Below are 18,156 nucleotides of genomic sequence, written 5' to 3' on the forward strand. Positions count from 1 at the left end.
AGAGACTTGTGGCAGGCAGAAAAAGGGTCAGATATATAGAATATCAGGGTTTCCTCCTCTGCAGACTGTCTGGGAGTTTAAGTGCAATATTCAGTTGGCTTTGCTAGTCAAAACACTGAACTCCATTCTGGCTTCAGCAAACCCCCCCAGTTCTCGGGATCTCCAAAACTGAAATTTTCCTACCAGTTTTGGAGGAAAAAGCAGTAGCTTCCCCAGTTAGGACAAGTTTGCTCACACACTGACCCAGCACTGGGACACTGTCTAGCAGCGCTTCTTTGAAAGGTTACTCTTTTGTGCTAAACCTTCCGACAAGCGATGTGCCTGAGCGAATGCCCCAGCTCTGGAGCACATCTGCTTTCCTACAGTTTTGAATTCTGGGTTCTGTTCTGAGTTTTGTAGCTTGGGCCTCTGAGCCAGATTGCGCTTTGATACAGCTGCATGAATGGAGCAAGTCCAAATGTATGTCAGTGTTTCTGGGAGGGAGATTTGGCCCTCTAATTTTGATTGATGCCAAAACCTCCATAAATGCACAGCTGAAGGAGGAGCAGCTGTGCTCGGGATGCACTGGGTGCAGCTGAGCAGAAAGCACTCGTGCATTGGCTGACGGTACCAGGGATGTTCAGATGTGATCTCCTCCATCCTGGAAAGGGTGCCTGTTTTCATAGCTGATAACAAATTAACATGTCACACCCAGGCTGCAGGGTGCTCTGGGGCCCTGCAGCAAGAGAAGCTGTGAAAGTAGCATCCTGTTTGTGCTCTGACAGCGCATTTTGCTTTTTCAGAGACAAGCCAAATACTCTGAAAACAAGCTGAAGTGTACTAAAGCCAGGAATGACTACCTGCTGAACCTGGCAGCCACCAACGCTGCTGTCAGTAAATACTACATCCACGACGTCTCTGACCTCATTGATGTAAGTGCTTCCTCCCCCTGTGTGCATCCTGCCCGTTTTCTATTGATAAGTGCACAGCTGAATCTTAGGGTCCTTAAATGAGCTCTCATGTGGTGGTAATGAAGAAGGTGATAGTTGGGGCTTTAAAATATGCTTAACTGGTGCCTGAAAATGTGCTTTAAGGTTGAATTTCTTTTGTTTTTCTCTGTGATGGTGTGTTTTCCTCCCACCTGAACACACATACCTGACTTTCCCCTCGGTTGATGTAGGCATATATGAGCAGAGCCAGAGTTGCCATGAAATGGGAGTCATAGAATCATAGATTTGGGTTGGAAGGGACTTTAAAGCTCATCCAGTTCCAACCCCTGCTATGGACAGGGACACCTTCCACTAGAGCAGGTTGCTCCAAGCCCCGTCCAATCTGGCCTTGAGCTACCCCAGGGATGGGGCAGCCACAGCTTCTTTGGGCACCACTCAGAGTCAGCCTCCTCTGCACTTTGTGGTGGCCACATGATCACACAGCAGAGTAATTGATTCATATTCATGCTACGTACAACTGCTTTCATCAATGCCTGGAAATATGGTGGAGGTTCTTATTGTAACTGCAGGGTATTGAACCAGCCTGAGCCAAATGCTTTGCTGAGTGCATAAGCAGGGGAGTCTGGATTGAACTTCGTGGTTCAGGCAACCTCCTTTACAAACTAGATACTGCTTGCATATTTTCTGCACCTTCCATATTGTATTATGAGCATGTTGAGGTCCTGTTACCAATATATTCGGTTCTGCCCTCAGAGCCGTACAGGCATGGAGGGACCATGTTAATGCCTTCATCTGCTGGTTCCACAGAGTAGGGTGTCCTGCAGCTGGAGCTTCTCAAAGTCCAGAACCTTTGAAGGAGAGTTTGCCTTGGGGCAAGCCAGGTGGGCCTGAGGTTTCCTCCTGGCCCATCCGTTAGTCTGCATTTGAAACAGATGAACTCTTATGAAGATCAGATACATCCTTGGTTTTGTTGTTGAAACAGAATTTCTTCTCTCTACCACATGCGTCTGCAGTTTCTATGAGGATGAGCAGACGCGTAGCTCTCCTCAGCTTTGGTGGCATCAAGCACACGCAGGCAGTTAAGCACATGTGGAAATGCTTTCCTATCTAGGGAGGAGCTTGCTGAGTTGTATCTGAAGTGCTCTTTGCACAAAATTGCCACAAGGCAGGAGCTGCTGAAAGCAGGTTTCTGGTGATGGTAGGAATTGTTTCTGTATTAGTGACTCCTATGAGCTGCTCTTAAATGACTTGAGAGAAGGGATTTCCATTTCTTCCTTTAATAGGCATCTTCATAGTGGCATAGAGTGCATGATGCAGTTTCTTCCTGCTAGAGTTGCTTCAATGAGCACATAAATAACTGATCTGTAAGTACCCAGTTAGTCTGCTGGTTTCATTGTTACCCAACTGTAGAATTTAAAATGTGCTGGCGTGTTTATCTCATTTCCTAACTCAGTTACATTATTCTTCTAAGCATTAATTAAAGTAAATCTGATACAAAACCCCTGATGACTTCAAGATTTTGAAATAAAATATTCTTAGCATATTCTTTGTTCTCTTTAAGATGTATTTAGCCGTATAAAAAAACTACTAACTTGATGATAGAGGCGTTTGAACAGCAAGGTATGATAATACCTTGATCAGTCTGTGGAGCTTCTGCTTTTATGTTTTCTTTCTCATTTGTTTTTTTAAGCTAGAACGACTTTTATTAATGGAGTTTTGGGGACTTGGACTTCTTGGAGAGCTGCCGAGTTCCATTTTAGTCCTGGCTGTTTGTATTACTCCTCCCAACTTTATTTCCTTGCTGACACTTCCACTGGAGTCAGCAGATGGCTTTTCTTCCGCACTCCAGGAATCCCTTCAGGGGACTTTAACTAAAGCATCTTCAACTCTGTGCAGTTAAATTCCCCTAGTTATACACATTCTGTTCACCAAAGAAAACAAAATCTTGGCTGTGGGAGCTGCTCACAGGTGTCCTAATTTTAAATCCTCAAAGGAAGAGCAGATTATTTGAGCAGACTTTTGTACAGGTTCAATGTATTGTGTACGTGCATGGCGGGGAGCGTTTCAGCACAGATTCCATTCACTATATCCCACTAGTACTGAAAGTGATTGAAAGAAAAGGCAGCTATCAGATCCAGCAGCATTGGGCTTCCTATAGGTTTGTAATCCACATGAAGGAAAAGAAAAGAAATTGTTCTGAAATGAAGAAAACAGATATTTTTAGATGTAGTTTTAGAGTTAGAATTTTAATCTTAGTGTGTTTAACCATTAAGAAGATGGTGCCATTTGCGGGTCTGTACCATGGCGATACGCAGGATACAGGTGCTCTGTCCCTTGGGGCAGCCCTGCTGTTTAATGGGACACAGCAGAGGGGCTCTGAGCGCAGAAGGTGAATTTTGCTATTGGTCAAGAGCCAGCAGAGCCCTTGGCTGCAGCAGCGTGAGCAGAGTGGGCAGTGCAGGGCCCTCTGTGTCTGTGCAGGGGGAGTGTGTCTGCAGGACTTGAGTGCGGAGGGGCTTCATGGCAGGGACAGAGTTCTGGTTTAGCTCGGAACCTGGCTGCCTGTGCTTCAATGGGATCCCACCAGCGCCTGTGTACTGCAGTTATGGAAGTGCTGCTGCCTTCTCCACCCTGTGTCACCAAGGGGGATGATTAACGATGTCGCAGGCCGTCTTTCCAGGACACAGGAGGGGTGATGGTGCTCTCACACACGCTTCACATCAAGCACAAATTGCCATGTGCAGGTTTTGATTTGTAGGCAAATCTGAACCGTCAGGATGCTGGAGCAGCTAATTTAGCACCATTTCCCCCAAATCCCACCTGGCTCAGTGTCACCCATTAGGCGCAGCCTTGACATATCTTGTGCCCTCGGCATCACTGCAGCATGGTGACTTCTATAACAAAGCCATTCTGCTAATCTCCTGCTCTGGCGAGAAAGGAGGTCCCAGCTGCTCCGGGAAAGGGTGGAGAGTCCTCCTGGGGCTGTGGTTTTAATGAGAAATGTAAAACTCAATCAGAGGAGCCGTGAAGTGGCACAGAGAGTGTCTGCCCTCCCTCCGTCTCCAGTGGCCTTTGTTTTGTCCTTCAGAGAGGAAGAGAAGAAAGCAGAGACAGATCCAATTAGACTTGGACCCAAAGAGCTGCGCATCTTCCCTTGAAAGAAGCCTGTGTTTATATTAAAACGCCTGGGTTCATCTCTCATTTCTGTCATTAGCTATGTGACCAAGTTAATCTCTTTGGCCCCATATGTGAAGTGGAGATAAAGCTGCTTATCCATCCCTCTGGAGTTCTGTGTGAAATGGCTGTGAAATATTTTGAAATGGTCACGTGAAAGATATCACTAGATTTAGTGGAGTAAAACGTAACGGTCGGTGTCAGTACGTCCTGAGCCACCAGAACTTGTTCAGCCTCCTGTAAATCCTTTTAAACCAGCAGCTTGCTTCTCTATGGATTAGTGTGTTTCGCATATCTGAGGCAAACAAGCAAGTAAAAGAGGGGAATTGTGAGCAATTTAATATTGTTACTGCCAAATGGTTCAGTCCCTGGGAAACTGAGCTGATGGCATTGTCGTTTTTCACATGGTCAAGTGATGCTTGTTGAAGTTATGAAACAGAAACGGCAGTCAAAGTTGTTCTGCCAAAAATCTTCAGTTGGCTTTACTTCCTGCACAGTAAACTCTAGGTTTTGCAGCAATGTCAAGAGAGTAGAGGCCAGAAAATATAAGTGTATAATATATCATTAAAGAAGGACTAAAGAAAAAATGAGGAAGAAAGAGAATGGGGCAGAGCAAATAAGAGCTATTTGTTTCCAGCTAGCACTGGGTACTGTGCAGGACTAGGAGTTAAGCTGCTGTTACCTGGTAAGTAGGGTGATCGCTGGCAGACTAGCAGGGATGCTCAGGTTTTAATCTGGGACTTGCCACTTGCACCAGTGAGGCACAGGGTCCAGCGCCATGCCAACAGCCTTGGCAGTGGGACTGGCTGAGCTGGGCTGTCAGACACCATGGCTGTATTCCTTGCATGGGACTCAGCCTGCCAGATAAGAGGGAGACTCAAAGGCATGGAAGCCACACACCACTTTATTAGGATCTGTTTTTAGGCATCTCCTGCAGCTCATGTCACGGTTGTTTCTATCAGTGGCTAATGCCTGGGCATGTCTGTGCCTGCAGAGCTTTTCTTTGTGCAGCACTTCCCTGTGTGACTGCACAGGGATGTTCCCCTGGCCTGAACAGCTCTGTGTGATGCCACTTGCTTTAATGAAGAGATACTGATTTATATAAGCAGAGGGTCTCTTCTGGGGGGTTACTCTCTTGTTTGAAGTGATTTTTTCCAGCATAAAGAGCTTTTTGGTTCCACAAAGGCACAGAGGTTCCTCCCACCCTGTCTTTGGCTGGGCTCTCTGCCAGATACCAGGCTCCTGCCAGCCCCAAGAGCCAGGTATGTTTTATCATGGAGACTCCATGCAAGGCATTGCCATCACCACACTGTGATGCAGAGCAGCATCTGTAAGTCAAAACTTGAGCTCTCCCAGGAGGAGTGCTTATACAGCAGCTTACCACGTGTGCAGCTGCAGCTAGGAGACTTGGCTTCAGGGTATTTCAAATAAAGTCAACAGTGCAGCAATAAAAAGAATAAACAGCTTCCACCAGGAGGAATTAGGCTGTCTCAAGGGGCTCAGTGCCCTTTACTCCATGGCTCCTGTGTCCCTCTTACCCGGTTTACCGCAGGGGGGGCAGTTTGGGAATGCCACCACAGCCCATAACTGTCCCTGCGGCCAGGGAGGGAGCTCTGGAAAACAGAAAATAGGTGTTTTTAGGAGGTGCTGTCAGTGACTTTGCAGAGAGCAGTGAGATGGGGAACTACCCAGGCACACGAGTGCCAGCGCTTCCCAGTGGGAGGCTGCAGTGGATGCCAGTGACTGTCCATGACCGCACATGCAGGGGATGCTGTTCTGCCCTGGAGGTGGAGAACAAAGCCCCCAGCTGCTGTGGCTGCAGAGCTCGCCCAGAGCTTTAACAGTGGGGCAACAAAACACACCTGAGCTTACAGGGAGCCCCAGGCAGTAGTCCTGGCGTGTGAATTGTCTGGGCAGGGCAGAGGTTGTCACTGGAGATGGGTGATAAAACCAGAACTCTCCATATGCCTTTAAATGCTTTATGTATTTCAAGAGAATTAATGGAGTAAAAAGGATTAGATATGTATGACTTCTTTCAACACAGAGCTGTTGTGGATGAAGTTGAGGAGGGGAAGGAGCTGCATTTATTTACTTGATTTCCTTTCAGGAATTTCAGAGGATCATAGAATTTGGCATAAAATTTGACCGAATTTTTTCATCTACCACTACCCCAGTTTAGTAAACTTACATTACTCTTCTGTATGCAGCTAATAATTAACAATAGCTCCCTGTTTGTAAGCAGGAACCATAAATCGTCATACCCTAATAACTAAGCTGTTCTCGCAGTACTATATTAAACTGCAAGAATTGAAGCAATACCCACTTCTTAAATTTCTCCAGTCCTGGCTTTAATAATATGGCAAACTTATGTTTTTTTGCCAAAGTTTGCATGTAGCAAACAATTTATTCCTCACATGGATACCACAGACATTGGACGTGGCTTGCTAGGTTAATTAAGCCCATGTGCTGATTGTTTTATGATTTAGAAGTGTCATGCAGACTGTAAATCTTACTGCCTGAAGGCTATGATCAGTCTTTGTCTGATAGACCTTGTTAGCCTGGTACAAAAAAGCAACAGTGCTTTCCTTTAGAGAACAGAATTTCTTCTTGATGCTTTGGGCTGCTTTTCCCAGTGGCTTGAAAGAATAGCCTCGAGGTCCTAATGTCCTTACAGATCAATTTACCAATGCATTCATCTTAAAACCAAAACACCACCACCCCAAACCCAAACAAGCAAAAACCCTGATCCCCAAAATCCAACCCAGCAAACAACCACAAACGCCATTGAAAAGCCTGCAGAAAATCCACATGGGAGAGGATGTAGGTTAAAAACCCTCCAGAAAGAAGCCTGCTCTGGGGACCATAGAGTTAATTAACAATAGCTAAATTCAAAAAGGACTACGTAATATTTGGCTCTGTAATACTTACAGCTAAGGAACCTTTGATTAGAGATAATCAAATCTCATGCTTCAGGGCGCGAGTTGATTACTGCAAGGGTCAGGGAGGATCCTGTCCTTCCCCTGCCGTACCCACACATCATTCCCTGTTTGGCTAAAAATAAATCAGTTGTTCAGGAGTTTTTATGTCTTGGTTGCTGCCTCAGGCAAAACACTGAACTTGATGGACTGTTCCTCTGGAAGAGATTTATGCTCTGTCTTATGCTCAGTCTGATGGACTGTCAAACACTGCAAGCCAGGCTGTGGTGTGAAGGGGGGACCCTTCACTCAGTTCAGGAAACACCTTAAAAACATGTACTTGTCACTGGGTATAGGAGAAAGCCCACCTGGCAGCATACAGCACATCCACTTAGTGTTATGGCATGGGCTTCCCCATTCCTGGCCTCAGACCACAGAAACCCAATAGCTCCCTGTTTAATGTGTTACGACAGCTGATGTACTGTGTTGTGATACAGGCATGGGTTTGTTGTGAGTCAGATATACAGGCACTCATGGTGGGAATCCAGGGTGGTTTGGTCCTGTGCTGTGCCAGATGTGCAGGTCACACCTGCACCCCATGCAGCTGATGTCTGGGGTGTGAGCTGCATCCGAGCCCCTCCATGTGGATGGTGTCTGGGGGGTGATGCCAGCATTGGCATTTTGTGGGCAGGGGAAGGATTTTGCCGGGTGGCGCTGGGCTGCAGCACACCTCTGCATGGTGAAGGGACCTGCCTGCAGGTTGGTTTCAGGTTCTTTCAGCACCCTCTGTGCCAGAGGAGCTGCTTATTAGGTTTGGATAGGCCTCAAATTGCTAAAACTTAGAAGATAGGGTCTTTCATTGCCTCTCTATTTAAGAAGTGCACTTTTCTAGGGCTATACCCACTTTCCAGTGCTGAGAAGTTCAGCAACCCTTGAACTTCCTGGTACAGTGTGGTGGGTGCCTTCATCACTGCATCTCCTCTCCTTGGCACTGCCATGCACTTCAGCATCCCCAACACTGGCATCAAACCTGCAGAGGAATGAATGTTAGGGGTGATATACATCAAAGGGAGAAAGCCGTTGCGTTTGTTTGCTTCTTCCCATCTTTTCTGAGCAATTAATTGTGGCTGCTGATGCGTCTCAGCCCTTTCTGCCTTCTCCTGGTGTGGTTTAATTTCCTTTGCTGTCTGGATACATCTTATAGCACAGCCTGTTTGGTGTGGTGCAGTACTGCTTTTTCACAAGCATTTCTCATACCTTGGCTGCAATACCTTTGGTAGCAGGGTTTGTTTCGATCCTGCTCTGCTTTGAAGGAAGTGCTGTGATTGCAGGCTGCTGAGGTGTGACTGTTTTCTGCATGTTTAACACCTAGCAAATAAATGTTCTATGTAAAAATGAATGAGAACAGCCTCTCTGTATTCTCTTTGAACATTCTTCCAAAGATCTGAAGATAGAGGTGTGAGTTAGGCTCTCACATAGTACCCAGCATTGTCATGGCCAAGCACAAACATCATTCTGGTAAAACACTATTTCATATTTGTGACAGACACATCAAATATCTTTTAATTATTTAACCAGCGAGGAGCCTTTTAGTTATTCCCTTTCTATTCCTATGTCTAAAATGGAGTTACTGGCACTGGGATTCACAGCTAGTAGTGGTCTTCTGCAGCCCCTGGCACCACCTCTGGTGCAGCTCCAGGGTGAGCAGTGGGACACACTCACACGCACACACATATTTGGCTGCTTCCATAGTGCTTTGGCCCAAACCAGCTTGCTTGAGCTCTGGGGTGTTGGTTTATTTCTCAAGTTGAGCACTGTAATATTTCCACCCCTTGCAGGGGTGTTACCAGGCTTAATGAATTAATATACTTAGAGCTTTGAGCTCTCCAGATGAAATGCGCTGCAGAAGGGCTAAGGATTATTATTTGTGGTTCTAATTTATTTTCCATCAAAGGGATGAGAGGGGTGAGAAAATGCCATTTGTTCTGGAGCTGGGAGCAGGAGTTTGAAGTCTTTTTATTCTTTCTTTTTCTTTTCCCCTCTCCTTTGTGTGTTTCTCTGGGAATTTCATGGAAGTCCCTGAGCTGTCTTTTCTTCTCTGGGCACCAGTGTGTGAAGCAGCCGGCACAGTGTTAATCACCAGGGACTTCAAGGGCTGTAGCATGTTAGGGAACTGCCTGCCCTGGTTTTCAGTAGCAACTGATTTAAGGGCGTTGCAAATAACTGCTAGCTTCAGCTTGAGTTCAGCATCAAAGTAAAGGGAAGATTTCACATGAAATTCTTTCTCAAAAGCATCTGGCAACACCCTGAGCCCCATCTCCTTGGGTTCTGTGGCATTCAGTGATTTTTTCCTTTGTACCAGCGCAGTTTTGTGTGCTTTGGGAATTCCCACCCTCAAACAGCGGCAGATATTTTTTCCTGACATTATTTTCTTTCTGTCAATCAGCAATAATTTCCAGGGGATGGGAGAATGACGGCGAGGGGATGGGAGATGCACTGGGAAACGTGCGCAATCCTGTTTTCAGGATGCAGAACTGCAGTCGACTGGTCATGGAGGGAGAGTAGGATCTTCTCCAGCATTGACATGGGGGTCTCAGCCTCAAACAGGCTGTGGGGGCCAGGTCCATGCTCGTGCTCAGAGCTCGCCTCCCGTCTCCTGCGGCGCCTGGCCTGCAGGGTGCTGAGGACAGCAGGGCAGCTGGGGTGCTGTGTTGCCTTGAGTCATTGGTTTCTGTGTGCAACCCTGGAGCGCTCGTACAGACATTCATGCTAAGATTATTTCATGGGAGAGACTCATGGTGCTAGAATGAGGTTTTGCCGCAAGTGGTGAAGAGAAATTTGCCGTTTTCTTGGTTCTCATGTTGTTTGGTGATTTATTAAGGCAGAGCTGTACCAGTCCTTAACTGCCTGTGTTTTCAACTAATAAGATTAGAAGCTAAATAGAAGCAGGATAAGTGGTGGATTATGACCATTTGATAGCTCCTGTAAAAATCCTCATTATAGGATGTGTGGTTTCACTGCTTTAAAAGACTAGATGGGGATAGCAGGCGGTTGTGTATCTGTGAGCAGGAATCAGCCTGCTGTGGTTTTACTGCTGCTTTAGCGCAGACTAAATTAAATGCAGCTCTGCCTGTGACTTGATCTGAGCTGAGGGTTGTCTCTTCGGATCGGCAGACAGCACAAGATGACTTCTTTGTGCTTGAGGCACCAGCTGAGTTTTCATATTTCCCATTTTGGGTTTATCAATACTGATGTTCTGATGCAGAATCACTTTTTGTGCCTTTCTACACCGGTTCATTTAATGCCTGTGGATGCTGTAAAGCTGGAGAGGGTGCCTCTGAAATGACAGCTCCCAACAGGAGCTGCTGCGGAAAACTTGGTCTTGTTTTGGGTCCTCGTGGCGGTAGTTTTGGTGGGGATACATTGGAGTTGAAGCCACTCACTGTAAGCCTGCTAATGCTGTGCTGGGGTGGTTTTGTTACAGCTCAGACAGTGAGAACTTCCTGCTCATTCCTTAATCTGTGTAGCAGATTATTATTCTGCCATATAAATTGTCCTGTGATAGTTTTGATGTAGCAAGATGTTGCTGGCCACGGTTAGTTTGGTGCTACATACCATGGAAGGTATTTCTGATGGCTTCCCTCTGTTTCTGTCACGAGGTGCCTGGGCACATCTCTGCAGATCGCAGTGTTTGCGTGTAGAGGTACTTGAACAACTTCAGACCAGGAGTGTGCCACAGCTGTACCTGTGCTGCTCCAGGAGACAGGAAGGAATGCACTAGGGATGTATGATAATGAAATGCCTTGCAGAGGATAAAGCCATAATCATGTAACTTTATGTCCTCTGTCAGGAGCTCCAGCCCCCTGTTACATCCCAGAAGTACATGTGCTTCAGTTTTGGACTGCAGCCCTCCTGTTGCACTGTGCTCTCTTACAGCCCCACACATGGCTCAGGCTGATGTGTTGCACTCCTCCTGCTTCCAGCATCCTCTGTCTTGCCTTTTCCTGCAGAACAACATCTGATAACCTCTGGATTTTGGATGCCACTTTGGTGTTTATCCTTGCCCCCTCACTCAGGACAGAGCCAGCTGGTCAGACCACAGCCCTGCAGAGGTTTGCTCTGTCAAGGGTCCCATCAGGGATGGGAGGAGGGTTGCTGAGAGTTGCTTTGTAGCTCAGCTGTGATTAAGCATTCGTAGTAGCAAATCCCTATGCTGTTGCTATACTTAACATGCCAAACTCAATTATATTGAGAAGAGAGTTTAAAAACAGGCTTTTGTCTAATGTACAGTAGTTTGGCAGCAATTAGCTCCGAGTTTTATCATTTTCCCCAAGGTGAACATGAGAATGATCAGTTATGCAGAAAAAGCTGCTCCATCATGAGAGAGGAAGAGAACTTCCTAGCGAGGATAAAAGGGTTTGCACATACTGCAGGGCATATTTCTCAGGGCCACCTTGCTCGAATGTCCGTCTGTATTTGATAACTTTGGGAAATGGTTTCTTTGTGTGAAAAGTGCTTGCAGGGCAGTTCACAAGGCAAGAGGGGAAGCACTGGGGGCAGGCAGTGGCACAGGATCTCTGGGCACTTCTTTCCTGGGGGTCTCTGTAGGGTACAGGGTTTGCCTCCAGTGGGGCCTCTCTGGTCACATTGGCCCTGGGGCTGAGCCACCAGCCAGGGAGAGCTGTGCTTTTGGATGATTATTTTCCTCTGTCCTGTCTGAAAAGATTGTGTGCCCTTGCCAATGAAGTGAAGGGTATGCAACTGTGGTGTGTTGTCCAGGTCCAGCTGTACTGTCTGGCTGTTTGTTCCCTGGTACCTCTTCTCCTTCAGTCCTTTTTCCTTCTTGCTTTTTCATATGGTATTGAGTACACTGTTAAATGTGCCCCGTTGCAACAGGGCTGGTGTTTCCCTGGGACACAGAGTACTTTTGTGGGTGTTCAATGTACACATGACCCTCCAGAGCAAGGGTGGGAGTGTTTGTGTGACCAGACCCTTCCTTGGTGTTTCAGTGCTGTGATCTGGGATTCCACGCCAGCCTCGCTCGGACCTTCAGGACATACCTGTCTGCTGAGTACAACCTGGAAACCTCCCGCCACGAGGGCCTGGACATCATCGAGAACGCTGTGGACAACCTGGATGCACGGAGCGACAAGCACACCATAATGGACATGTGCAACCAGGTCTTCTGCCCTCCGCTGAAGTTCGAGTTCCAGCCTCACATGGGGGATGAGGTACTGTACTCACCCAAGGGGCTGCAGAGCCCTCACAGCCTGGCTTGGGCTGTGTTCCTCTGCTTAACCATCACTGTTAAGTTATTTCTGACTCCTTACGCCTCTGTGCTGTCTTCACACACTGCTATTCGTGTTTCCTTTCTTAATGAGACACTTTGCTCATTAGGGCTCCTCCTTTCAATCTGCCTCTTGCTCTGCCAATTAGGACGCCTGTGGTTTGATTCTCAGCTGAACTGCCCAACAGATTTGTAAAGCAGAGCTTTGATTTACCTGCTGTAATTGGAACATTGCAGAGGGCTGCTTTCAAGTGCTGGGTAGAAAATGCTTTGTGCTGGCCCAGGTCCAGGGCACTGTTTGATGAGAAACTGGGTGATATAGCCTCCCTGGAGGCAGTGAGGAGCTTGTGGGTGCAGGAGGGAATCAGTTGGGTATTTAAATGTGTATGTATGATCAGTGCATAACCCACTGAATGCTCTCCTGCCTCAGGTGTGTCAGGTCAGTGCCCAGCAGCCTGTGCAGACGGAGTTGCTGATGCGGTACCACCAGCTGCAGTCACGACTAGCCACCCTCAAGATAGAGAATGAAGAGGTAAGAAGTTGCTCTGGGTCATGTGTTTGCCTCGTGGGCAGCATTGAGACTTTTGCCTGTTATGCAGGGGTTTCATGGGGTGCTCAGGTGTGGAGTCCGTCCAGCAACAATGCTGAGAGTACCTATTGACTGCAGCAAGTGCAAGTACAAGCCTGATGCTTAGGAGCTGTGTGTTGGCCATTTGTTTTGGCTCAGAATATGTCACTTTCCCAGTCTGCTTCAAAACCCTGCTTCTTTTTCTGATAGGTACGAAAAACTCTGGACGCCACAATGCAGACTTTGCAGGACATGCTGACAGTGGAAGATTTTGATGTTTCAGATGCCTTCCAGCATAGTCGCTCCACTGAGTCAGTCAAATCGGCTGCATCAGAGACCTACATGAGCAAAATAAACATCGCCAAGAGGAGAGCCAACCAGCAGGAAACCGAAATGTTCTATTTTACAGTGAGTCTCATCTCATGCGACAGGGGACACAAAGCATTAATTGCTAGGGCCGAGTACAATTTAAGTGCTCATTAGGAAAGAGCAAGAACCAATTCAGTCTCTTTAAGTATTTGTCTTCTGTCTGATTTGGGTTTGGAATGCATTTTTCAGTGGCAGGGCAATGCATAGGGAATGACAACCCAGGATCTGCCTTGTTCTATTTGAAGGAACAACCGGAACAACCAGCTGTGACCGACAGCTTACAGATCTAAGTGTGAGTGGCTCAGAGCAGGGCAGTGGGCTCCAGCCAGCCTCGCACTGTGTCACCATTCAGTGCCTGCTCCTGGAGGCTTTTACAGTTTTGAACCATCAGTAAAACCCCTCCTTTTCTGGCTCACACAGCTAAAATTTGCCCTTGATCCATGGGGCGAACTGAAGTATTTGCATCTGATGTGGGATGTTGGAGGCTTTGTGACAGCCTGGGTTTGTGTGCACTCAGTAGAGGCAGGTCTAGGGTTCTCTGTTACAGTGCTTGAAATATAGGTAGTAAGCCATTAGTTCAGCAGAAATAGCCCTCATTTAAGCATGGTTAATAGGCTAAAGATAATAGCATCTTGTGACATATTACATATGCACAGAAAAGCTTCTACTTTCTCTTAACAGTATTGTTATTATTCCAATTGGGGGGGGGGGGGGAATTGCAATTTTTGTTAAGAGTTGTGCTTGTGGGATTTTTTTTTTAATGCTTTTTGTAAGAATTTGGTCTTTCCCATTCTCTTTCCTTTTCTACCTCCTTCTCTCTCATTCCTCTTATCTGTAAAATTACTTGAGTGCTACTGGGTGTCAAACAGTCTCACAATGAGATGAGAAGTTGTGCTGCACAGTTAGTATTGCCCAGCACATAAGGCGCCTGACCTGGGAAGGTCTCATGCACTGGGAGTTCTCGCTCTGCAGCACTTGTTTGCACAAAGGCAGTGGAGGGAGAGCCTCTTTTGATTTTCCAGGCCATTCCCAGAAGCCTGACAAAAGAAAGCTTGCTTTGAACTCTTTGGACCTCTTTGCGTTCCCAGGCAGGAGGTGCAGCACCAAGGAGACCAGGCTAATAAGATCATCAGGACTGTGGCTGGAGCAGTGAGAAGTGATTAGACTGCGCTCAGCCCTGCGGTGCATCTGATGTCTGGGTTGTTAGAGCCTGTCAGCCTCGCTGAGCCCCCCTCCAGCAGCCCCCTGGGCAAACGTGTACATCAATGACAGGCTGTTTTTGCCAAGAGTCTTTACCCACCTTGTTTGTTTTATTTCTAATTCCAGAAATTTAAGGAGTATTTGAATGGCAGTAACCTTATCACGAAGCTCCAGGCTAAACACGACTTGCTGAAGCAGACTCTTGGAGAAGGTGAGTTGCGGGGTTAGGTCCAGGGAGGAACCTTCTCACCACAGGAGACAGTTTTTAACCAGGCGTCATCTTTGTGTTACCTGTGTCTGTGTTTTCCTGAGTGACTGATGGCTTCTGCGGTTGGCTGCTACTACTAAGTTTAACTGGTGACATGCTAAAATCATTATTTCCTTGGAATATTACTCTTTTCCCACCTTTCTTTGGGAGTGCACTTACAGAGATTTGTTTGAATCTTTGTGTGTCCTAAAGTGCTGGGTTACTTCTCCAGCAGCAAGGAGAGTTCCCACCCCCTCCAGCCCTCTGCCTTTTTCTTTCTCTCCCCCTTTTTCCCCCTCTTAGTGCAGCCCTGAACATGTCCATTTTCTTGTCCTTGATGCCGTGTTCCTGTGTTACAGATTTGCCAGCAGGAAATGTCCCCCCTGAACACAGTTTTTTGACTTGCTCTAAACTAGAACTGCAAAATCACCCTTGTTTTTAAACTGGGTTTTTTCCCTAGGAGGCTTTTATTACCCACATTATTACATACACACAAACAGGCTTCATACAACAGAGGGGTAGTACCTCCTGGGGGAAGCAGGAGCAAATGGCTCCAGGTGGGTTAAACTGCTGCTGGGGCAGTGATGTGCAACCATATCCCTGGGAGAAGCTGTTTGCGCTTTCAAAGGGCTTTAAAAATTGCATAATTTCCAGTGTAAAGAAGACAGATGTGAGTTGTGTCCCACTGCTCCAACAGGAGAGAATGTATTTAAATTAAGGTACACAAATGGTCCGTGGTCTTGTTTTAATGATGCAGAAATTGGACTCCTCGTTGCGGAGTTAATAAAAAAAAAAGGAATAGTGCTTTTTTGGGGGGTGTTTTGCCAAACGTTTTCTCTGCCAAATTTATTTCTCCTTAAAATCCATCTTCTAGTTAGATCCTGTGGTGTGTTCCACTCAGTGAACACTGAGCCAAGTCAAGGCACAATATGTAAACACAAGGCAGGCTGCAAGGGTAGACACTAACACACTTGCTTTCCCCAGGAGTCTCAGAACTCCATGTAGCACCTTAGCCCCTCATCACCCTGCAGCAGCAGGTCAGTGCCAGCCTTTCTGCATCCTCCTCCAGCATGGGTCCTAGTTCAGGCTTTGACTTCAGCAAGGGGGATGCAGCCCGTGCTGCACAGAGATTGCACCCATCTAAACTCTCCCCCAGGATCCCAGATCTTGGTGCAGAAAAGAGCTCTGTTGATTGGAGACAGTGCCAAGACTCCTGTGGGTTGGTGCAGATGAATCTGTTGAAGGTCAATTTGATCACCATCCTGCCCTCGCACACCAGAGCCATACTATCGCCATACTTAGGAGGAAGAGTGCAGGGTCAGGCGTTTGAATTCTCTAGAGTTGTGCAAAAAGCCCCCATGGAAGGCTCTCACATGAAAGCTGTCTGAATTCCTCCCAGGCCATGGGATCATCTTGCCGTGTAGGCGTTCAGCAAATATTTAGCCCAGAAATACCAAATGCTGCGTTTCAGCATGAGCTGATTCTCATTAAGAAGAAGTCTGGATTTGCAAAATACTTGGGTGGAATTCATTGCTTTTTCAGTGAGGAATTGGCTGCAAGCTTGCTTTCTGCAGGTGCCAAGGGAGAGCAGGAAGGAGGCATGTGCAGCCAAATGCTTCCTTTTATGTGTGTAGAAAGAAGAATAATAAATCAGCTTTCCTGGCCTTGGGAGAAAGGCACAAACGGAACGTGAAACTAGTTCAGATTTTTTCAGTGGCTTGACAAATACGCTTAAAAAATGAACAGATTTTATCAGTGGTGATAGCTGCCATTTATTTGAGATCCAAGCACTAAAAATACACGAAGGGAATGAGAATATTGACAGCCAGAATAGAGTCTGCCTGATTGTGATTAGATGGGCTGTTATCTCACAGGGAAAGCTGGGGAATTGAATACTCTGCTGCATCCAGGTGCTATTAGTGGTCCTCCATGAGGCAGTTGGATAATCTCAGGGGCCTCCCTGGGGGCTTCAGCCCTTATCAGACTGCCCCTTTTCCATTTGGCTTGGCCAATCCCCAGCTGGTGTAACTGAGCACTTATTGCAGAGCACCCGCAGTGCATCTGGTTATTTACAAGATGGGCTTCCTATTGCAAATAAACCTTTAATATCAGTGGGATTTGAAGACATTTTCCCTCTCTTGTGGCTGAATCCTGAATTTCCAACATGTCTTTTAGTGGTGGGGGCTTGTGTAGCAGCCAGGTCGGCATCTCCCCAGCCTGCCGGGCATGTTCAGCTGCTTCTTGCCAGAAGCCTTTAACCTAGGGCTCACAGAACCAGGAGTGAGTGTGTGAGTGTGTTTTAACAATCATTTGGTGGTGACTGATGTGGAGACGTGATGGAGACTTGTGTTTCTTACAGGTGAAAGAGCTGAATGCGGAACAACCAGGTGAGCGGTTTCTTCCACTTCATCTGCTGCTGGGAAGGGCTCGCTCTGGCAGGAGGAGGGTGGCTGTGGGAAGGGTTGTTTGCTTTGCTACTGACACTGCTTGGCGGGGCTCACATTGAAGCAGGTGCCCTGGGCTGGCAGGCTGGAGGGCCGGCAATCCCAGGCTCCCTACATCACTGCCCTGCTCCTCAGCTGCATTGCCTGGAGTGCATTAATTAGGGTGATGACAAACAGACCCTTGTTTTTGCTGCAGTGTAATTTCTTGCTGGCTGGTTCTGAAGTGCTTGGAAGCTCTGTGTCAGCACGGTGCAGTGCCTTGTAGCATAGCTGGGTTGTGTTCAGATAGTGCGACACTGGGTGCCTAATGCTCCCTACCACCCCTGTTCATTTGAGGACTTTGATAAGTCTCTGTAAGCCTTTCCCAGCTCTGGCTTCCTTGCCTAGTAGTGCAGTGCATGCCTGTATTCAGACTTTCATCCCTGTAGCAGGAGGTGGTGTTGGGGGTGGATGTAACAGGGAGGAGACTTTGATCTGTGTCCAGTCCATAAAGCATCTCCACAGCTTGCCATGAGTTTTCTGACAATAAGACGTTGGCCAGCTAAGCTTCCAAACATCTCCCCAGAACATGTACAATTTCTCTGTGTTACCTTCTTACAACCCTGTATCAGTTTTTAATAAAATGCCATACCAGCAAAAAAAAACCCCAAAACCAACATTCCATGTGAGAAATGCTGCAGCAGATGGCAAAGCCTGGGCTGCTTTTCCAGGCAGGAAAGAGGCTGCCTTAGCACAGGGCGGCAGGACAGCAGGATGCCTTCCGGCCGGAGGGGACTCTACTGCCGGCGCCAGGCTGAGAGTGGCGTCAACACAGGGCACCCACTGGGGCGGCAGAGCAGGGCAGCAAGGTGCTGTGAGGACAAAGAAGGGCCTTTCCTGCCTCACATAGGCAGTGTATCGCTGCACTGATGTGCTCCAAGGAGCTGCCCTTGACTGTGCTCCCAGGTCCCCTTTGCATCAGCACCTCTGCTGCATCCTTTCCCTGCAGGTCCCAGTGCTGCTCTGCAGCACCCTGATGCCCTC

General features: G+C 47.3%; 1 protein-coding gene across 2 annotated transcripts in view; it reads left to right on the plus strand.

Annotated features, from left to right (window-relative positions):
* SRGAP3 (SLIT-ROBO Rho GTPase activating protein 3) overlaps nt 1-18,156 on the plus strand; it is a 111,674-nt gene that overhangs the window by 74,492 nt on the left and 19,026 nt on the right. For both annotated transcript variants that reach the window (XM_065687097.1, XM_065687098.1), the window contains exons 6-11: nt 783-911; nt 12,028-12,249; nt 12,736-12,837; nt 13,084-13,281; nt 14,569-14,653; nt 17,049-17,076. In XM_065687097.1, coding sequence (XP_065543169.1) covers nt 783-911; nt 12,028-12,249; nt 12,736-12,837; nt 13,084-13,281; nt 14,569-14,653; nt 17,049-17,076 — 764 coding nt within the window. The remainder of the gene's footprint in view (nt 1-782; nt 912-12,027; nt 12,250-12,735; nt 12,838-13,083; nt 13,282-14,568; nt 14,654-17,048; nt 17,077-18,156) is intronic.

Source organism: Lathamus discolor, chromosome 7 (assembly GCF_037157495.1).
Source record: "Lathamus discolor isolate bLatDis1 chromosome 7, bLatDis1.hap1, whole genome shotgun sequence".
In the NCBI taxonomy this organism is placed as follows: domain Eukaryota; kingdom Metazoa; phylum Chordata; class Aves; order Psittaciformes; family Psittacidae; genus Lathamus; species Lathamus discolor.